Source organism: Polyodon spathula, chromosome 23, assembly GCF_017654505.1.
Source record: "Polyodon spathula isolate WHYD16114869_AA chromosome 23, ASM1765450v1, whole genome shotgun sequence".
NCBI lineage: Eukaryota > Metazoa > Chordata > Actinopteri > Acipenseriformes > Polyodontidae > Polyodon > Polyodon spathula.
Window position 1 is genome coordinate 11,954,914 of NC_054556.1, and position 23,810 is coordinate 11,978,723.

The 23,810-nt window shown below is 37.4% G+C and overlaps 1 protein-coding gene across 1 annotated transcript; it reads right to left on the reverse strand.

The window, feature by feature from the left end:
• Positions 1–404: 404 nt before the first annotated feature.
• Positions 405–23,125, reverse strand: LOC121298193 (myotubularin-related protein 14-like). Its single transcript, XM_041225131.1, has 18 exons — positions 22,348–23,125; positions 20,194–20,342; positions 18,158–18,266; positions 17,364–17,439; positions 16,721–16,784; positions 15,678–15,800; positions 15,522–15,595; positions 15,049–15,119; positions 14,475–14,549; positions 14,041–14,107; positions 13,355–13,440; positions 12,812–12,888; positions 12,287–12,323; positions 11,707–11,777; positions 10,629–10,687; positions 8,896–9,034; positions 8,490–8,669; positions 405–2,775 (listed from the first exon to the last, which is right to left on the reverse strand). The coding sequence occupies exons 1-18, from the start codon at positions 22,474–22,476 to the stop codon at positions 2,598–2,600; spliced, it is 1,764 nt and encodes a 587-aa protein (XP_041081065.1). The 5' UTR covers positions 22,477–23,125; the 3' UTR covers positions 405–2,597.
• Positions 23,126–23,810: the final 685 nt, after the last annotated feature.

Consider the following 23,810-nt stretch of genomic DNA (forward strand, 5'->3'; position numbering starts at 1 on the left):
CACCTCAAAGTTGTGCAAGAACTATCTGGCGAAGAAGGAAAGTGAAGGACAACTCAATCTAATGACTTGGCCTGCTCAGTCTCCAGACCTCAATCCCATAGACCTTGTATGGGACGAACTGGACAGAAGAGTCAAAGCAAAGCTACCCACAAGTGCCCTACATCTCTGTGAATTGCAGCAGAAGAGCTGGGAAGACATGTCGGGTGATTTCCTGCTGAAACTTTTTAACCGAATGCCTCATGTTTGCGAGGCTGTTATTTAGGCAAAGGGTGGCTATTTTGAGGAATCCAAGATTTAGAGACAATTTTCTGTTTTCTTGAACATTGCTTTGATACTCCTTATGTTTTGTATATTGTAACATGTCCTTTTATTTTCAAGTATTTATAGAAACGTATACGACATAAAACATTGTCAATTATGAAAAAAACCTAGTTTCCAGCAAGTTTACTCAAACATTTGACTGGTACTATAGATTCAATAGTAAATTAAGTAATAAAGAAAAACAGATAAGTGAAGGCTACACTATAAAAGTATTGTGAACCAGTACTTGCATTGCACTGCATAGCAAATACTTCCTGTAAAAACTCCAGGGGCGGACTGTGGATTCTGGCAAAGCAAAAGGAATTTAATAAAGTAGCAAAATATATAATAAGTTTTTCCTGCACTGCAAAGTTTGGACTAGTGGTCTATTTTGAAGGTGCAATTGGCTATAAACCTTTAGAGTAAACTAGGGATTGCACTATGACTGGTTACATACATACGTTAAGAGCGCCTGGATTCCAATTGAACTCGTTACTGACAACTAACAAAACTGCACTACTTATCTTGTACTGCAAAACACATCTCTCACAAATTCTACATGTGGTCCTATAAAGTAGATGACAAATCCAAATGGTTTGAGACAAGAAAATGCATTCCTTCTTTACAAAGTGTTAATTTATTTTAACAGTTACTGTACACAGAAGGTGGAAATGAAACTCTTAACCTGAAGCATGTGGCCAGGGCAAATCATCAGGGAACTACCACCTGTGGATGTTTAACATCACACACACACAAACAAACAAAAAACAAGTTTTGTTTTTTTGTTTTTTTTAATAAAAGGAATACTATCAGATCTTATATTGGAATTTTTTTTAGTAAGTTCAATTATTGGATGCATTTCCCCTGTAACTGACAAGTGCAATTAACAACACTGTTTCCCTTATGTGGAGTACAAATTTAATTCATACTGCTTTTATAAAGTAATTATTGTAATAAAGATGACTAAACCAAGAACATTTCTGGCTAATTCCAAATAACTGGAAAAATGATGTATAACTAACTTTAATTTGAATTGTATTTTCCTCCCACTTGCATTTTAAATATCAAACTCTGGCCCACCCCCCAAAAAAATAAATAAATAAATAAATAATGCTCACTAAACTCGAGAAGAAAAACAGAGGAGACCACAGAAGCCACTATGAAACAGGGAGAAGACTGTGCAACAATATTCACTTCTGGAGAATTTACAAAACGCAGTTGAAAGTTGCAATCCCAGGGTAAGCATGACCTAGATTCTGTGGTCTGTAAACTGATGTCTCTTCATTAACCTACATTTAAAATACAAGTCTGTGTACTTTGCCTGTTAACACTCCAAACTGTTACTTTTTTAGGATTTGACTGCATTTTCCTTTGGGTGTGCAAGTCAAGGAAAGCTTTCAAAGCAGAAAGATGTTTTTTTTTCTGTGAAGCAACAGCTCCCTGCACTCGTTTTACAGAATGTTGGATAATATATAAATTATGAAAAGGTAGGGACGGAACATACCAGAGCTTACTAAATCAAATAAACACTTTTTTTCAGCACAAACCAGTCTGTCCAGTCTACACCGAAAGACCACTTGACGAGAAGGAGACAGACTTTTTCTTTTGCAATAAAATTGTTTAGTATGTTTTAGACCTATTTAGCTCTTCATTTCACTCCCATGGGGCTTCATTTGAACCGATATTTGGCATTTGATACAGTGGCTTTGAGATTAAATAATTTCCCAAAGCTGTCAGATAAATTCAGTGCTGCTGTGGAATGCTAACAGCCTTCCCAAGTTACAGGTTTTTTTTTTTTTTTATTCAACAGTTCATTGTTTTTAAATTGAGCAAGCACAATGGACAGTAACCTAACATTCCAATTGCTCACTGAATTTTGAAGTCATCATATAAAACTTGCTAATTACTTAATAGAAGATTTCTTTAACTTTTCCAGTTCTATAACGTAAATGTGCAGTGAGATCCACAAACACAGATGTAATACTTTTATCTCTTCAAAACAACACTGCCTGCAGTAGCACAGGGCCCCTCAAATTAAGGCAAGTGAACTTTAAAATCAACAACATATAAGGCGATCCTTTTATACCTCTACAGTTCGTACTGTGAATTACAATTGAGCAACAAATGATTTACCGATACTACACATTCCCCTCTGCTGTGTACAGACTTCATACCAGTTGTTTGAGAAACAACATAATAACCCCTGCATAATAAAAGCCATGTTTGGCACCATTTTGTGTGTGTGGTCAGTCTTGCCCTTGCTTTTGTTTCCTTGTATCAGAAAATACCATTGTGTGTCAGACTATCATGTTGGTTCCCCTCAGTCCCACTCCACGTGCAAACTGCTCCAGAAGACCAGTGATGGCTCCAGAGGGGCTGGCTGATGATTTCAGCCCCACAGTGGCACTGTAGGCAGAAAGGAATACCTCTCGCACCATCTCCAATCTGGCCTGTCGCTCCGGGACTGGTGGGCACCTGGAGAAAGAGAAAGGGAACGGGATCAATACAATGTGGTTTGCACTTTCCATAACTAGTTATCATCTGAACAACATCGCAATAGGTCATAAGAAAATAAGTTAGTATTTTTAAAACATGCTTACATTTTGTATGCATTAGATTAACTATTTCAGCTCTTATTCAATGACATACTACAAAATAAACAAAAAAAGGGCACAGGTAAAAAGACACACATTAGTTTACTGGTCAGCTCTTTTGAGTGGAGCTATCTTTTATGTATTGCTTGACCATTCTGCAGTTTTGAGTGGAATTTTCTTGACTGTATGCATTGGATAAATTTTATACTTAACATACTGAGCAGACTAGTAACCTTATGAAAAGAGATATATAAGGCTCCCTGTTGCAACACAACCTGTGCCCATTCCACTTTAATCAGCAGTTTCCAATGTGAAATATTTCACCTAAGGAGTCTGGTCAAATAAAGCACAACAATAACATTTTTCATCCATTTGTCACTCAAGATTAATATGTATTAATGCTCTATTGATCCCCCAAAAACAACTTTAAAAAAGTACCACACGATCTCTGCACTGATTAATGCTGGAGTTACTGGGAAACACACATTCAGTTCTTGGTTTAGCACAACATGAGGGTATTGTCGCCAATGCCAATAAAAGGTAATAAATTGACTTTAAAGCAGTGATACTCAATAGCTGGCCTGCGGACCAATTGTGGACTGTGAAGACCACCCTATAGGCCTGCCAGTTCTCCTTTTAAAACTGAATTGCTCAATTAGGTATATTAAAGCAAACTTGATCTTGATATATAGTGGAAGGCTACAGTGTGTTTTTTATTGGATGTTACGCTTGTGTATTGTTCAGCGTTGGAAGCTCAAACTTAAACACCGCCCACTGTGTAAGCGTCGTAAAGTAAACAGTAAAAAAAAAACGTTTGTTTAATCCAAACTGGACGGCTGATTTTCTTTTTTATGCCAACGCATTTAAATGTAGAACCGCTGTCTTATTATGCCAAGCCACTGCAGCAGCTTGTAAAGCTGCCAATGTGAGACATCACTTTGAAACTAAGCACAGTAATTTCAATGCAGCCTATCCTCTGGGCAGTGTAGTAAGACTTGACAAACCTGAAAGTCTGAAATCTTCCTATCAGACTTCAAATACAATTCTCACAACATCGGCACAAGTACAGGAAAAAGCATTTTATGATGGTCAAAACTTCATGGAAGAATTATGGTGTTTATTACCGTTCAAAATCTACACCACAGGAGAGGCAATTTGTGAAACAGTAAAAGTTTTTTGATCAGCATGGATTAAATATGCAGAAAATAAAATGTGCTTGTTACTGACGGAGCTCATGATAGCGATACGCCCTTCATTACAATGTCTGCACTGTACCATTCACCAGACTGTCCTGTCGCAAAGTTGTCTGGTGAATTGAAAAAAAAACAAAACATGGAATTTGTGATGAAACTGGCAAATCAGACGCTCAACTTCCAGCCTACAACATCACCTTTTTATAACACTTACACACAAAGTTTCAGCCTACTACAATGACCTTTTACTGCACAACGAAATTCACTGGTTAAGCAGGGGGCGAGTGCTAGAAAGATTTATATGCACTTCACAATGTAAAAATTGACTATTTCAAACTTGAAGACCAACAAGGCTCAAGAGGTGCTTGATTATATGAATGATTCTGCATTTATGTCACAGGTAGCTTTTCTGTGATATTACTGCTCACCTGAATTCTCTCAGTGCAAGGCTGTGAAAACACTGTCAGGGATCTGTTCAAAAAGGTGTGCGTGTTTCAGAGGAGCTTCTAAATCTTTCAGGCAGATTTAATTTCAGGAAAGATGTTGCATTATCCTTAATTGCGTGTACTTGCTATAGATGAAATCTCGATGCAAATGATATAAGAGATCATTAATAATCTTATTAAGAATTACAAAATTCGATTTGACAACTTCAGAATTCCAAAGAATGTACTTTTATTTGTTCACAATCCATTTTTGGTCTCTGCTGATGGGCCTTGCTCTTCCGAAGCAAAGCAAATGCTTGATTCTATTGTCGAAGCCGTCCTTCAATTAGAAATCAACAGTGGTGTGTTTTTTTTTTTTTTTTAGTAAACGTGTCTATCCTGTACAGAAATAAAACCTGAATAGTAAGTTTCTGAACTATCGTCATAACATAAATGTTAGAAGAAAAACAAACGTGACACGGATCTAAACACTACAGGATTGTCTTCTGCGATATCAACTCCTGTAAAACAATTTAGGTCAAAACATCAACCCTCATTTTATAACTCTGTTCTTAAATGATGATGGATAAATGCAACTTTTGCATTCCTGTGTCCTTTTTGGAATAATCAATTCTGCAGCTTTGGAAAATGTGTTCTGCTTACTAAGGGGGCATGTGGGGGGCAAACCAATCTTTTACAGAATAATAGCACACGTATTCTCAACCACCACTAATGGTGACAGCTAAAAGGTGTCAGGATTCTAATCAGAACAGCAGGGAATAGGTGCTGTTCAGCTCAAGTTAATCTATATATTCATTTGTTATCTAAACAGCTTTTAAATTCAAGGTTTGGGCAACCTACAATCCCTGGAGCATTCGATAAATTGGAGTTTCATCAAGATATGGGTTTACAGACTCAACAGTTAATGGGCAAAACACACAGAGCTTGTCTTGTTCACTATAGCCTGCTTTAGCGTGCTTTTTTTTTTTTATAAAAGAACTGTATGACCAATTATGCTTCCACATGGCATCAACCCCCACAGCTCAGGAGAACTAAAGGTCAGTGGGCGTCCTCCGATTCCACTCTGATATTATGGTGGGTGAAGCACCCATCTAATAAGCAGCAACTGCGATGTTCCACAAGGATTAACTATCCTGGTGAACTAATTACCTGATGGTAATGTCCTTGTCTTCCCTGGGGTAATTGCTTAAGTTTTAGCAAAAAAGGTACTCTGATATCAATTGGCTGTGTTTTCCCAAAAAGAAACAGTTTTTAAGGGTTTGCAAGGGGATTACAGAAGTCACAGTAGTGGTGCAATAATACTTAAAAGAATATGGCATAATTGAATATTATGACCCAAGACCACAGCTAGCTATAGCAATTCAGAAAAATAATTTAGTTATCATAATTTCTCAGTAGCGACAGTAATGGTAATCTGCAGTCCCCCACTCTTGATTTAACTGCCTATTTACATTAAATACTGCCCATGCCCTCTATAAAAATGCAATAAGAAAAAATATATACTTACACTGTCCTACTACTGTTGGGCTGTCATTATAATAGTTATAGCAGGGCAGGAGCCCTGCACATGGAGTGATTTTTGTGTATGTATTGTAAATAAATGTGTGTAATTGTTGTAATTAATTAAGCCTGCCTGCTGTGTGCGATTGCCAGCTGTGGATAATCAGCAGACAGGTGTGTTCCAGCACAGCGTCAGGTATAAAGAGGTCCTGTTTGTTCACCTCGGGGCTGCTACAAAGCCACGGACAATGGGCTGAAGATCGTCCACGCTACCCAGACATGGAGACCTGGCTGCGTAATCCTGAACCCCGCGAGAGTGACCCGGGATCAGAAGCGAAACCGCCAATGGCCCTGCGAGTAGTCGGAGTCGGGGTTTGGATGTAACAGAATTGAGAAGATTAGTTCAGAGATTGTAAATCCCACTAATATATAGTGAGGAGGTGTATAAAGCTGGACCTCCATGTCTTAGGGAGTAGCGTGCACCGATTTTATGGCACCTTTATTTTGTGCTGTGTTTTATTTTGCATTTTTGTACAGCTTGCTGTATGTGTCCTCTGTGAGTTACCATGGCTGGTAACGTCACAAGACCATCTTTACTTTTTGTTTGTTAATAAATCCTGTGCGCTTGAGGGGCATGTCAACTTCAACCCGTTTTGATCTCTTGCCTGTCACGCAGCAGCGAATGCATGCACCCACAAGAAAGACCCTGTTACAAGTATACAGCAATCTGCCCTTTAAAACGAAAACAATAGGAATTGTATTTCAATCCTATTGCACTGAAGCAGGGCATATACAACAAGCTTGGGGTTTCTCAGTATTTTAAACACTAAGCAAAGCAGTCATTCACTCAAATTCATTCAAAACCAAAACAGCATCTGCTCTAGTGCAAAGTTTGCACCACTTGAAAGAAAACAAAGAATTAGCATACTAATACGAAATATAAGCAGACAAGCCATATTTTCCCTCAAAAGGAAAGGGAATAAACAGCTAATGCTTAACGATGGTATCTTCCGAAATGACATCGCATCGGCGCAAGCGTTAGTCAGAGCTTCCGTTTCCCTTCAGCTGAACCTTGACAACTTAGTTTTATATGTTGCATTTTGTTTTATATGTTGCATTTCATTTTATGGTATTTCGTATTGGCGAAAAACACGGGGCTCTAGTTATTTTATAGTCAAAGGAATAGAAAAAACTGAACAAGACTGGAAGTTTAACAAGGACGTTTCATTTTATAGCTTTTGAATTACAACGGGATTGAATAGGAAACAATGTTTCCAACCACAATCAAAGAAAATGTCGCTCTTTATAGTGTGCACATTGACAGCTACTTTACCAACAACCCTGATGAATGCCTTTTCACTATTAACCCCCTTTATGGACTTGGAATGGAATAGCCGCATTTAATTTTTCGTAAATACGGCCAAGCCAAAATGATCAATTAGGATCACTCAGCATTATGCCAGCAGCTTGCCGTGTGAAACTGGGACTTACAGCCTAGTGCTGGCTCCCTCATCCTGAAAGCTGAAGGGTAGGGGAGATTCAGTAGTCAGGCTACCCCGGTCGTTAATGCTGTCACAGCCTGACACAATCTGCCAGCTGCCATAATTGGTTGAGACCGAAGAACCGTAGCGTGCATACTCGCCGACAGATCTGCAGTGCAAAGAGAGAGCAGAGATTGGGTGGGAGGGGGTGGGAGGGGGTCAGAGTGCTAGCCACTGGCTCACAGACAGCATCCTGGGATCTACAGCTGCCAGAGGGGCAGGGCAGGCTAGGGGCTGCAACGTGCACACGCAAATGTAGAACATTGATGGGTCGCCAATATGTTTTTTAAATTGCTTAGGGGACCTACTGTTTTTTTTTGTTTGTTTGTTTTTTTTTTTACTGAAATACAGAAAAAAATTCTGCAGTTGTGGCTTGTTCACAAAGTGATAAGCTGGCTATTACAGCACTCTAAATACACCTTGTACGAATGTAGTCAACATTCACCAAGGCATTCCATAGCTAAACTGTGCGTATGTAAAATTAGTTTTTACCCCAGATTTGATACCTAACTATTGATTTATTAGTAATTGCAAATCTGAAGATTTGCGTTCATATGGTCTTCTGTTTTTTCTTGCTTTATGTTAATCAGCGGGCTAATTTCTGGTCTTGTTAGGTTGTTGTCATTGTAAATGTACCTTTTTATCGCCGTTTAAATAAATAAATAATAAAAATAACCGCACAACAGATTATGTGGGGCGAGATGATGGAAAAAGAAGGTGCTGTTTCACGGTTTTCATGTTGCCAAAAATTCTGTTTGATGTAGTCCAAGACACAGATCTTTCCTAACTTCCAACACTCAACTTCTTTACGTGACAAGCCTACCCATCAACGAGTTCCTGACCTGGCCAGCTCACACACCGATGGACCCCCCTCCCCCCACAGTCTTGTGTGTAAGAGTTATAAAGTCCACCAACCTTCCCCCTGGCACTGGCAATGGGTTGTTCCCTGGCCTCACAAAGTTGTTTTCAGACTGGTTCGAAGAGGAAGAGCTGGAGGACTTGGCCTCTACCACTCCTGGATACAAGGGCTTATCTTCTAACGGGTGGTGTTTACTCCACAACACATTCTGGGGAGATGATGTCCTTCCTTTCCTCCTGGATACAACCAATCAAAACGAGTCTGAGTGTGACATTTTATAAGCGCAGTTCCATGTTAAAAAGCTTAAATTCCATCTAGAAAGCACTTACAAAAGGTAACCGCAGTACATTAGTACAGTAATAAAGTGCTTGTTTTGTAGAGGCAATTCAATTATATATCCTTTTTCTCTAAGAATTTTTTTTTTTTTTTTACATTGATTTAACGGTTATCACAATTTCTCACCAGGCAGCCTGTGCCTGAGGCCCTGCTGATATCAGGTCCACTCCTTCATAGTTAAAGCTGCCCATTGCGGCTGGCGAGTCTTCCTGGATCTGGGAGAAGTCACTGCTCAGGCTGGTGGCGCTGCCCCGATCTTTCCACTCTGAAAACACAACCAGCACATAGCTCAGAGCTGCTTAGGAAAAGAAAACAAACAATTCAATGGGGACAGGCATAGGTGGTGCAGTAGGCTAATTCACGAGGCATTTACAACGGTTCAGGTCACATGGGAAATGTGTGTTGACATTAACACTACTTGTTTTGGCACAATTGGCAGCCACTGCTTCAGGTTTGAGCTGCACTCAGGACTGTGAAGGGAAGCTCTCATGTCACTTACCGCCAACATGCCTGATGTACAGTAGCTAGTGCTAGTTTTTCTCCTTTTTAGTCAAAAAAAGCAAATCTACTAAATTCTATTAGTTCTGTATCTTACCAGGATGCAAATTGTACACCACATATAAACTCTTTCTCTCCCACACAGAATATTTTAATACATGGAAAAGCAAGTAAAAAGGCAAAACAATATTTAAACATTAAACTCAAAACATTTATTGTGGTTTTTATGTAGGTTTGGCCTTGAGGGAGACACATGCAGGAATTTGGTATAGTTATTTCAACCTCCTGTTAAATTATACACAGGGCTTTCATCAGAGGGTTGAGGAGGGATTTCATGGCCAATGAAAGATGTCTTAATGCTCTCATTCCTGTCAAAAAGTACTTTTTAGTGAAAAGTAAAAAAGTTTGAAAGATAATAACACTTGTAGATACGAAGAAACAACCAGATAGTATGTAAATAAATAAATACTTGAACCAGATAACAAATCAGATCATTAGAATACAGCTGTGTACAAAATATGATACTATATCCAAGTATGTGGTCTCCATCGTTCGGAAAGTGAAGTAAAAGTTAATATAGCTTGGAGTGGTTACAATATAAAATCTGTACCTGAGATACAAGGTTTTAGTGTGGTGGTGATAACAAATGACTTGCCTTAAATGGTTAATTGCTACTGTACGATACCTGTGAAAACAAACTTGACAGGACTAGAATTTAGTCTCATCCAGAAACCAAAAAAAGTCATTGGACAGCAAATGCGGCACCCATGTTAGGTCAGAGTTAAAGTTAATGTCAGTGTGTATTTCGCTCAAAGAGTTTCTATGAACACTATTAATACAGAAGTCTGTAAAATTAGGAGGAAAAATTGTGTCTTTGCATATAAAAGCCCAACCTTGCAGGGTTACTTATTGAAAAGCAACACTAGCTTGTGAAATGTGAAACAGTTTATTCCCTTTTTTCCTTGGTCTTTTTCACAAGAATAACCCCAGATCACGCTTGATCATTGTAAGATACAAGACCTCTTAGTAAAGCTACATATGAAGGAACTTGCACTTTAAAAACTTCCATAAAAAAGTAGGGCATGTGCAACTTATTAGCTATTTTACTAGCTGGAACAGGACAGATTTTGTAGCGGTTAAGTTAATATGCATACCTCTATGATGATCCAGTTACCCAGTATGTGAACAACAATAAAACCCTGCCCTTCAGGGATCTATAGCAGTTTGAATAAATTAGAAATCTAGCGGCTCTGACTCTCCAAGATGGTCTTAAACCACCTATAAACCCTCTCAGCTACGGCTTAATTTAATAGTTTTTGTTATTATTATTTTTAATTAAACTAGCAAGGAAATAAACTTACTTAACTGGCAGATATCTTCTACTGTGAAATCAGTATCTTTGAAGTGGGAGTTTTTCCGCCTGAAATACACAAGGAAGAAATGAAGGAATATATAAATCTTACAATCTTTGAAACACATCCCTAAGCTCTCACTTGATCATGAAGGATATAAAAAACTTCCACAAGCTGTGCATCCCCTAAGCTTTACAGTGCAAAAGCTAATGAAGTATGAAGGTCTCAAATTAGAAACTATGTTACATTCCCAAAATTTTACCTTAGTGATGGGAGCTTTTTTTCTTCCTGACAGGGTTGTCTGACTGGTACTGGTCTCACGGATTGTCCAACAAATGTGGGGGTGAGTGGGGGGGGGGAGGCTTTTATAGGCAAAATGGTTTTACCAAGATGTTCAACTCTAAATAAATATTTTTATTTCTAACAAAGTGTCTTGAGATGTTTTGGCATGTATGGTAACATGCTGTAGCAGTATTGGGATTGCATTATTATCATTGGAACAAAGTAAAGAAAAAAAAACTTTCGATAGCCCTTCTTAATGTGATCATGTGCATATCTTGATTTTTATCACATTTAGCAGGAAGTCAATTAAGACGTTTTTGTTTTCTGGTTGATTCAGGTATATCTTTAGTATTTACTCAGAGAATCAAGCCATTTAAAGCAACACAAATAACAATGTATTTTATGCAGTAGGAATGCTGTTTGTTTTACCCAAAGCACTCCCCAGATAAATACCCATGCCAGTACATTGCATACATACTTGAGTAACGTGATTAACATGACATTAAAGCATTGAGACGGACCACCAATTCAAATATCAACATTACATCAATAGTGAAAGCAAAAGCAGAGCTGTGTAACCCACGGTGCCCCACATGGTGAGAAGGAAGGTCTGAAGGTGGCTAGAAGTTTGATGGCCTTGAAAAATAACTATTATATATTTTAAGCATGTCTGAAGAGCTTTTTAACAAAAAATAAAATTAAGTGATACAAGTCATAGATGGTGGAGTAATCATGTTTTACCAATAAACAGCATAATTTGCAACTGAGTATTACTTGCATGTAACCTGAAGTAAAGAAACCTTACCTCTGTTTTTTCACAGCTGAGAATTTCTCTGAGGTGATGTGCTTCAAAAAATTGAAGCAGAAAAAGAAAATCTGTGGACAGGATACTGTCATTAGCATTCACTTATTTAAAAGGCTTAAAAGGTTAATGGTCGCCCTCTGGTGGCAGAATTCAAAGTAAAGGCATTTTGGAAATCTGAAATTATAGGCTAAACTGAAAGGGGGGGGTGGGGGGGAACAGGCACAGGAGATGATTTTAGTATACAAAGTAAAACAGCAGTATTACATTTTAAGAGATGCAACAGCTGTATTACCACCCCATTTGTTGTGTACTGTTTGCATACAGATGTGCAGTCATTTAAAATATTAATATATACTATTTATTGAAAAACAGCAACAAGACACTAGTAAACTGACTATGTAGTTTTTGTGTGTAGAATGTAGTAAAAAGAACCCATAAAAAAATATGTATTTTATTTGTCAGTGTAAACATGGTTATGGGACACTGCAGCTTCAGTTTTGTGTCTCCTTCTGAATGTGTTTAAAATCAAAGAGATAATGAGATATATGTATTTCCTCTCACTTGATATTTGGCCACTCACCTCCTCTCCTTTGCTCAATCTATCTGGGAGCATGTGTCTGGGGAGCAGGCAAAAATACAATTACATGAATGGTGTTAACACGGTTTGAAACATTAATAGTGATTTTTATTCAACAAATAAATGTTGCTACACATATTCCATTGGTTACACCAACTGCTTTACACAGGCACCATCTGTCTCAAAGTTAGTATTCCATCATTAAGGTGACCATAAAAACTGAGTTTTTCCAGGGGCACACAGCACCACATGGCAGACTTGTGTCATACTGACCTAATTACTCCTCTAACAAAACCTTGTAAGCTGTGTGGAACACGGTAAAGATAAAACATGTATGTAAAGAATTTGAATCCCTCTATGGAAAAAATGGTACACTTTTTTTTTTCTTTTTTACTGCACAAGTATTCCATTCCTTATCCACAAACCTTTTAATAAAGCATGCAGGCCATAGCTTCATGGCAAAGTACTTTGCCAGCTCAGTTACGCTTTAAAATTGCCAAGCTCCAAAGAAAGCTGTAAGACACCTACCCGAAAAGGAACCAATCATAGGCAATAGTCAAGTACAGTATTTCTGCTGGCTCCAAAGTAGCATGGATCATACCATCCTGAAAACAAAGGTTTGCATGCTAGGCATCTGATCTGAGATATGCATGTTATGCAGATATCCAAAGCAAACAGGAAATAGTTATTTATCCAAATGATGGCACATTCAGAAACACAATTCTGCTTACTCTTGGCAGCAGATATTTGGTAGTTTAAGCAAAAAGATGCATTTCTAGAAGTCCAATATATAGGGGGCATTTTTGCTGAGAGACCAAGATTTAGGTTACTTCGTGCCATATTTCAAAGATATAGTTGGATTATTGAATGTGCTAATACCGCAGATGAATCAAAGGTAAACTATAACTTTAACGAAACTTAAACATTTCAGCCACATTATTTTTAATTGGCTGTGCACACCTCTTGTATACTAATATTGTATCCCTCTTAACCTTGAAAAGCTGAAAAATTATAATAGAAAGACTAGCATAGAAAGACTAGCTTAGAATTGACTGGCAGAGAAGTACTTACTGCCCAAAGTGAGAGTCTCAGGAGAGAAACAAACAGAGGCGTCCGATCCCAGCCAGATATGCAGTGCACTAGCAAACCACTTTCATCTGCGGGTGATGCAAAACAGTTAGCAGGCAAAAGTGTTAAAAGTTAAAAAATGTTATCATCAAACAAGCAACAAACTTGAGACAAGAAGAGAGTTTCAAGCAGAAAAAAAATTGTTTAAAAGCAGTTTAAAATCTCTTGGCAAGTCTGCCTCGTAAACAGCCAGCATAAGATTGATGCCAAATTACTTTTTCATATACAATGTGATATGCAACAAATTCCATACCTGTTGCACTCCCCCCCCCCCCCCATGTGACTCATTACTATGCATAGAACTAAAAGGAAACAGTTGTCCATGGCACAAAGCATATTTCTTGTTTTTATTTCAGTTTCAGTACTTCAGCAAAAGCAAGACCTGTAACAATTTTAACATCTCCTATAGCATATTTTATTGGTTTATAATTTACAACGATAAGACTCTAACCATCCTGTTTTAAACCCATAATCCACAAAAGGACATGGCAGGGGGTGGGTGGAATAAAAGATAAGGTTTTTTTATTTTGAACGCATGTCATTCTACATCTTGTTCCTAACTTCCCATCCTGTTCTCAAACTGATATCCCATAAAAGACTACCTATATCTACAACAGATCTTTACTTACCATCAATGTTGATAATATGAATTAGCAGCTTTAGATAATTCTGTGTCTGCTTCACCAGGTCCCATGACTGCAGAAAACAAATACGGATATTAATATTGGAGGATATGAAACTGTAATATGTGTATTCCTAAAGAACACTTGCCCTCTTGTAAAAGTAAATCAGTGCACTTGCATATACTTAAGTTCTTCATAATCTCGCCACTAGACATGTTCACCTAGACAGACAGACAGGATTAGTTCAGGTCCACATTTTGATTTTGGACCTTTCTGCACTCTGCTTCACCAGGAACTAGGCGTTACTGTTTTTATTACCTACAGTACCGAAGATTTAGAGGTTTTTGTACACTGATATTATTAAATCTAATAGTAAACTTGTAGCTGCTCCAGTGTTGCTTCTTCCACCAGTTGTCACTTTAGGATGGTGAGAGACACACCTGGTATTCTCTCCAGTTGATATTCAAGTTCTTGCTGAGGGATTCTGGTATTGTTAGGGGGGCATCCACAAAGTCCTGCAATTAATTACAAACGGATCATAAAAAAGTAAAAGAAATATATTTAACCAAAACAATTACCTTTGACTCTACATTAAAAAAAGAACCATAATACAGACAAAGTTCAAATGTTTGTCTAACTATATACATTTTACTATTACTGTATACCTCATGATTGAATGTTTAAGGATATTGGAAAAACTAGTAAAAAAAAAAAAAAACTGGGCACTCTTTGAGCCCATCAATTCCCTTTAATTCAAATATAATGCAGTGTACCAAAAAAATATTAGGAACAAAAAAAATGTAAACTTAAAATATGGAAGAGAATGAATCATCTCAGATGTAATTTGGTGTGTTTTATTGTGAGACACTACACTGAAATACAGTGCTTATTATAACAAGATATAATACAAATTATTACAATGAATAACACACAAATCAGTATTATTTTGTTTTACAAGGAACTGCATTAGAATTCAACAGAGTAATTTCCAATTACATCCCATTCCTTCCATACCTGGTTCCAGTTGAAGACCAGACCTTCTGCAGTGTAATCTCTGTCTTTGTAGTCCTTAAAAAATTCACATCCTAAAAACAATGGAAAAGAAACATAGCTACATTTAGCATAGACCTATATTTCTAACTGGCAGCTTCAGACTACTTGATATTCATAAAAATACCAGCTTTAGACATATATATATATATATATATATATATATATATATATATATATATGATATATATATAGATATAGTATATATATAATATATATAAGCAGTCGGATCCTGCGCCTCACCGTCAGCCTGCCTCATTGTAACTTGCTACTTATAAATTTGCGAGCCAACGTTTTTTCAATAGGGTTTTGAACCTTGGTTATTTGACTTTAACCAAGTTTCAGGTTGTTTCGTAAAAATTTTGTCAATGTAAAGCGGTAACAGCACAAGCAGTACGAGACACCACACAACGTATAGTAATGGGGTTTGAAGTTACCTGGATATGGAATCGAAAGGAGGGTGAAGTCTGCATAGCGCTGAGCCTTGTCCACCTTCTCAGAGGAAGTTACACTGGAAACAATACATACAATTTAAACACTCAAACTCTATCCAACAGCTGATAGAGTAACACAACCATACAAGTTCCTCTTACTTCAGGCCAAACTTCACTTTCTTGTTTTCCACCATCAGGTCACAGATGTACCGAACAGACAGGTATCGGAGCAGTTTGATGTCATGACCTCTGACTTTGTCAAACAGTTGAGAATCCCCGTTTCTAGAAAACACAGCATAAAACATATCTGTAAAGTTGATAACTACTTACACAAGTTACATAAAATGTGTATTTATTTCTTTAGTAACGGAAAAGATATTAGTCTAAGAAAAGGGAAAACAAAAGTACATACAACTCAGCACATTAACATTGGAGGGCTATAGTGGTCAACTTATTTTAACAATTTGAAAATGAAAGCTGAATACTCAAGGGGACTGTTATAATTTAATCCAAAAGGCAATGCTTATTGTCAGAAAAGCACTACCCCATCTTATTACTTCCCCTTCTAAATTGGATTTGTCTCAGTAGCAAGTTTCACATCTCTATTTTATTTATTTATTTATTTTTTAAACTGTTCACTGGCTGTAGAAAGTCTACTGAAGTTGACAAAGATTTCTCTCCTCCAACTTTTAAAAGGGTTATTACTTCATAAGATCAGCCCGCAGGTATCATGACAGCTTCCTCTCACAGCTCTGCAAGTGCACCTAAACTGACCTCAGCACCCCTAGGCTTCTATCAAGCAGTTTTGTTGCCACTGTAGACCCCCAAAAACTCCCTGCAACCTCTTAATCATTTGTTTTTTAATGGTGTTGGTAATAGCAACTGTTATGCAGCTACGATACATTCCATTTAATTTTTGTCAGGGTTTGGGCAACTTGCATTTGTATTCCTCTTGCCTTGATAAAGCATAGAATGGTTTGAGAACCACTGGTTTAGTGGTGTGATCTCAAGCATCACAGTGTTTCCTATCAAGCAATTAATGTTTTCATTCAAACTCAGACAAGGCTGTTATCCTAACACAGCATGCACTTCTGTTCAGCAAGATACTGGTTTAAGTTTGTCCAAATAATCTGCTCTAATGAATCTAAATTGATACACTAAAGCTAAAATCCTTTCCAAGTAAAATCCCCCAAAATACTAACCGCACTGCATTTTCATCCTCATCAGGCACGTCATCCGACACGGCCCCTGTACCCTCCAAGCCCCCTGAGGAATGAGGAGAATTGAACTTTAATGCTCAGCGGAACAAAGAAAAAAAAATGAACTCTGCAGTCAATTAAGTACAGAAACATGTAACATTACAAACACGTAAAAGTATAATATTGCATTATTCTTAAATGCAAATATATAGCCCATGCCTTGAATGAAAGTCAAGTTTTACATCAAAATACATTACTGGAAATGTATTATGTACTGATTTAACTGTCTGCTGGTTTATTTATTGTTTTACTTGAGAAGTCCCATCCACCGGTTAAATGTTTACTGCAGGTGGTTTATAAGTGACAAAATAAATTTAAACATTGCGGATCACATGACCCAAGGTTTCATCAAAGCAGATTGTACAGCATATGTTAAGTGGAGTTCTAACTGGAAAAGGTGTTCTGCCCAAAGAGAAGCCATTAGTGATGTATGCAGTACATCATGGAGGAGAAATTATTTTCCTCTCCTGAAAAAGTTTACAAAATGTATAAAATGTTACTCCTATTTTGATACTCTATTATATCTTGCATCTTTTCGCAGTGCAGAAAGTTGATGGAAACCACTCATACTCCCTTGCAAGCCTACCTGAGAAGATGTAATTGTAACCTGTTCGTCCATACAACTCTCCCCATCCTGCCAATGTGGAAGAACGACAGATGTGCTGCAATAGAGAGAACAGTAGCAGGCAGATTTAAATTGTAGCTTCAGTACACATCACTGCTCAGTGTATTCTACCTTAAATTAGCATTCAAGAGGAACAAACAACTGAATGCTTTAAGAACTGCATTTGGATGCACAAAGGCTGTGACTACACTGCCCAACACAACAGCCTTTTTATCCTGCAGTTATTTGTCTTTTGATCTTTTACCATACACTTCAACCAAGACAAACACACTTTATTTTTATTTTTCTAAAGGGCAATTAAATCATATTTTAAATTTCCTTTCTACTAACTCCTTACCTTACCCCAGCTAGTTTATATGATGCTGCTGAATTGCATTATTATTATTATCATGATTTCCTGTCACAACAGACAATACTCTATTCTGGTGTGGAGAAGTTAATAATTGAAAGGTGGTGCCTTATACAATATAAATATTTTAAAATACATAACTAAACAATGCCATGATGATCTTAATGCTTGACCCTTTCAATTAAGATCCATCCCTGTTAACTGACAGCTTTACACTACATAAGCAGGGGATGACAGAAAAGAAATTCATAACTTTTAGATTTCACACAATTATTATAGGAAAACCTCCAAGGTTTTACTAACTTCAACATAATTCATTACATTATTAACTGGAATGAACATGACATTCTTTCAATACAGTGCATTTGTCACTGAGTAAACTATTTCCAAAAATGAGCTTACTTACCTTGCCGTTATACAGGATAACTGGGCAGACGAACCTCCCTCGACACCTAGCCATTTTACTGCGATTCACTAAGTCCTGGAGTTTAGTAACTTGCACTGTGCTCTCAAACCTGAGAAAAACAAACACAGAGTCACAAACAGTGCATTATCCATAGCAGCGAGTAATACAACAAATTAATTATAAGAATGATAAAAAGTGTGTGCAATGCAACAGCGTGCAATATCTGAAAACTGGAATTGCAAGTATGACAAATAATGGCAAAATTGTCAGTTTTACACGATCCTGGTCCATCTGCAAATGTATCTATGATGACACTACATAAAGTATGTGTTTGTCTGCTGTTACATGTATATTTTGTTTTGTATGTATGCTTATATAAATAAATAGTTTTTAGTTTCATGGTGAAAGGTATTGTTCTAAATACCATGCAGACACAGAACAACTGAAAACGCAAAACCAATTCTTTAAGTGACTGAACATAATTGCAATCAAATGTTAAAGTCAAAACACAGCACCTTAACTTAACAGCATTTTAATAAATATAAATATCAGTTGTCTTAGACAAACTACCTGAAATGCCCAAAGCATATAATTGAAAAAAATAAAGTTAGCAATTTACAGTGGGGTCAAAAAGTCAAAGTCATTTTGAATTGCTCTGCTTTGATCTTCCAACAATAACGCTGCACCTGTAGCTGGTACAGGTCTATTACTGTGTTTATTGATGTATTAGAAACCAGAGTTACTGTACCTTGTACTGCAACTTCCTTGTTATGTTACAATCTTAAAAGACTGGCACCTTGCCAGGCAAATATATTTCGCCACAACTAACTAGACAAACATTTTGACATGCTGTGGCAGAGTAGAAGCCCTGCCGGTGTAAATAAGTGTAAGGTTGGCAGGGATAGGGTTAAATCTGCCCCTGCCAATCACACTTATTTACACAGATAGGGCTTCCACCCTGCCACATATGCCTTTTTTAATGCCTTAATGTGGAAATATTCGCCCACTTGAGTTTTCTTACTTTGTTACGTTTACTAAAGTGGCTTGACAATGTAAACCATTCCTGCAATGGATTCTGATATAGAAGGGTTGGTTTAAATTTGTGGTAAATTACTGAATAAATTAAGAAGCTGCATGCTATAATTGTTCCTTATAATTGAAGAAGAAAAAGAAGAAGAAGAAACTGTAGTTGATCATGTCAACTGTTGCAGAAACTTTACATAAGTGAAAGAGCTACAGAAACACCTCAGCTGACACTATTAAAACTGATACTAGAATACACTATGTAAAGCTATGACTGTAAACATGAGGAAGTGACTAGTTTAATTTATATCTTTAAAAACAGCCTGTTTGTTTTTAACTAGCAGAGTTACAGGTGCTTGTTTTTAGAATCCTCATGTGGACTCTAATGCACCTATTGTGTCCGGTAATGTCATGAAGTTTCATCTATTCCAAAATGTTATCATAGACACCGATAGTCCTTTTGGATGCATTTGGACATAGTTCAATTAACTGCCGATTTTACAATAGATGTACCAATATTTACAATACCTTCCTTATGTGTGTGCACCAATTATACCAGACAACTGCTGAATTCAGAAGTATATGGCGAGAAGAAAGCCTACACCGTAAGCATCAATTAAGAGATCTTAAACCTATCATTCAGAATAACAGTTTCTACTTGGCATGGAATGATCCGATTGCTGTGTTTTGTAATATCGACTGTACAAGAAACACATACGTGATATTCTCAACATGAACTTAAAAGGAAACAAAAGGTTACATAGATCTAATAAAAAATGTTTTGTGTCGTCTAGAGGCTAACATATTTGGCATACCATAGTTATGTATGAAAATATGAGTACCTTGAGTATAAGGCTTTCAGAATGTTGTGGTGGCAGTCATCTTAGTTTACAGGTCAAAGTGAAAGGTACCGTTAAATTTAATAATTAACATAATAACAGTTTTGAGTGCTTTAGAATAATGCAGTATTCTGCTTTGGGTTGGTAAAATGTAAAGAGCTGACTTTGTATTACCTGCCTTTGTCGTGCTCAGAGCTCTCATACTCCAAAAAGACGATCTTCCGAGGGTAATGCCCACACACCTCCCCATTTGCATTGTGAATTATACTGTATTTGTAATCCTTGCCAAACAACTCCAAATACCGATTCTCAATGTGCTCCACCTGGAAAAAGACAAGTTACAAAAAGAGCTATTAACAATACTGAATTTACTAATCTGTCAAGAGGTCTATAACTGGGGAAAGACTACATTTTCCTCAAGTAGTCCCTGGAAGTGAGCATTTCACAAATGCATTTCCTCTTGAACATTATGAATGGTTTTAATAAATCGATTTTTAAGAGTTACATAAGAGTTTCTGTCAAATGTGTTACAGCTTTAAACCAAGTCTATTAAGAGGAATTAAACTTGCTGACTCATTTTCATCTCACTTCTACAAATGCCTCAGATTTGGTATTAAATATTTACTTTTCTATTTACTTAAAATGCATGTAGCTTCTTGTAGGTCAGCATTCTCCCAAAGGACAAAGTACTAATAGTATTGGCAAAAACATAATACTTGCAGGAGCTGGACAAAACATCAACCAATTGCAGTATGTTGCAGTGTCCCTTACTAATTATTATTTTTATGTGCAAATTAAATCTCCATAATGTATTATTTAACAACTGAAATCCCCCAGTCCCTAATTCAAGTCAGTTTAAGTCACTACTGGCAAGATTTAACACGAAAAATAACAAAATTACATTTGACGCTACTTACAGTTGAAAGAATATACTGAAGCATGTTTTGAATAAAATAATGTACAATACTCATGAAGCTGTTCTATACATTTGCTTAGTCTAGAAAAAAGATTTGACCCATCTTGACACTTTCGGGCAACTCAAATAATCTGACATAACTGATATTCTACACAAAACAAGTAAACAGCATCTTGAAAGATGATGATTGAGAAATTTTCAGAGTCAACACAAAATTGATCCTATTCCTATTTGAATGTAAATGGGTCTGGTTAAACCTATAACTATGACCCTCTAACTTTTGAACCACTGCTTCAATGGATTTTTCAATAAAAGCACCCTTGTTAGCAAATTTTATCAAAACTTAATTGTTGTGTTTAAGGTGTCTTGAATTGCCATGGAATGTCCCACCCTCCATAAGAGTCACATTTAATTAGTGTAATTCTGCTTTATGGTGGCTACTGTACATGTGGCATGCGTTTCAGAGAAATGCACTAAAACTGAATTGGTTTTCTGGGTTGGTTTTCACCTAATATAAATTGCTCAGTAAATGAAATGAAAGCTAGGCTTTTCTCAGCAAGACAATTTCCTTAATTCACACTTGATGTTGCATTAGCTTGTAGCAGTATACGCCAGAGAAAATTCAACTGACAGTATGGTGAGGGTTTGAGCAAACTCACACCTGCATTAAATCCTATTAAAGTAAACCCTATTTCTAAGCTTTGATTTATTAGTTTAAATGTGAAGGGTTATATATAGAAAAAAAGAGCCACTTTTAATGTTTTGTGTATGTTTACCACAGCTTTGTCAAGCGAAGTGTATTTGAAATATAATATAATATACTGGTTATCTAACCTGAAATACGTACTTTAAATTTTATTTTATTTTTTCCAGTGTGACATCCTAAGTACAAAATATACTGACACACACAGATGGCTTGGTTATTTTATTGCTGGTGGATCAAAAGTATGCGTCTTAAGAACTTTACACAGGAATAACTCTTCAGTGAAACTGAAGATGACACAGTTGAGCCTTGTAATGTTTAAGAGGTGCTTCAATGAACATGTCCTATTTAGTCAGCTTTTCACCTATGGATAGTTGGGTGTCGTGATAGTGGTCTCGACCAATCCCCCAGTGGACACTGATTTAGATCACATCACAACACCATTACATTATCTCTGCTTTAAAGAAACCCAAAACTGGATATCAGGTTGTGCAAAATACTGTACTAATCATTACCTACTATGCATTAGATAATCTTGCACATTCCAAAACCTGCAAATGTCATCCTAATGTTTGCATAGGCTCCAAGTTTAACTAAATCCCACTTTGTTTAAATCAGCAGTCCTATACAATTACTAGTATAATTATTTAAGCAACTGTCAATGAAGACCACTAAATGTTACTGTATTTGAATTTTGAACTTTGCTTACCTTTGAGTTCGTTTCTTTAGCTCGGTACTGGATTTTTGAGAAGCAGTCGATCAGCTCTGCAATCTCCTCATTCTTTTTCCTTGTTATTGATGAGGATGTCAGTCTGTCCGAGAAAAGGGACGAGGCCATGGTAGCCGCTACCCCCCGAGCAGGCTCTATGCGGACACGTCCTCCTTCAAAAACTGCAGTACCCTGGGTTCGGACAGACCCACCGGGCCATCCCTTCTGCGAAAACTTCTTCCTTACCGCCCGCTTTACGGGGCCGGAGCCGGGAAACCCGCCCGGATTCAGGGCCCCGGAGAATTTGACCCGCAGACCGACCTAGTCAGTCTGGAGGGGGCAGGAACCGTTGAGCTGGTCGGGTTAAATTTTTAGCGAGACGATTTTCCGTTTCTGAGGAAATAACATTAAACGTGGAATGCAACTGTCACGCCCAACGTTTAAGTCCTTATTTGAATTTTTAAAAATAGTCAAAATCCCATCTGGTTTGCTACCAACTATCCGCTGCATTACCATTGAAGCAAAACGTCAAGCTGAAACGAGAGAGCGACTCTGGAAAACTCGAGGCATCCCGGCCTGCTCGTGAATTTTCAGAAGTAGTTCCAGCGAAAACAGTTAGTCAATTGTTATGAAAAGTGAGAGGCTGTAATCGTGTTATTGTTTAGCAATATTTTTGTTTGTTTTAGTTTTTTTTTCCAATAACAGTGATAGCAGAGCTAAGGTTAAATTGTGGGCTACATCGGTGTATCTACATGTAAACAAGAACTTCGTACGCACACGTGACACCTCCGCCCCTATAAACTGTAGCGGGGGGGGACCAAACACACTTCCTGACGAAACAGTGCGCCATCTTGGTAAAGGCACTCTTAATAATTGGTACTTATATAACAATGTTATTTTAAGTTGCTTGTCAAAATTAACCAAAATATCGAGTATAAAAATAATACTATTAGAATATAAAAACGAAATCCTTAGGAGACTAGTGAAGTAGCATCTCACTGCTGTAACCCTGGGTAATGGGTTTTAGGTCAACTTGGATAGCTCTGCACACTTGAGCACAAGTACCAGACAAGAGAAAAGCCCAGGACTGAGTTGCTAGACATGGTCTGGTCTCGAATGAGGCACGCCGGCTGTTACATAAAGCTCTTATAGCAGCTGTATGTAGCTAGTACCATTGCTTCAATCACAACAGACAAGACAGCATATCTGACAGGCTTAGCTATCCCTAACAATTTAAACACCTGGCAGATTGGTGTCGTGCTGGCTGCTCGTGGTATACCTACACCCTGTCGAATAGGGAAAGGGTTTCTCATTTGTTGCCCCATGCATATTGCAGGAATGTGTCAAGCACTGGAACCTGCACTTATAGCTTCAGGCAGCTGTGTGTGTGTGACACATGGCTGCTATAATAGGAGCAGTCTGGCATACGTCAACAAGTTTATATCAGATGCGTGTCAGTTTCT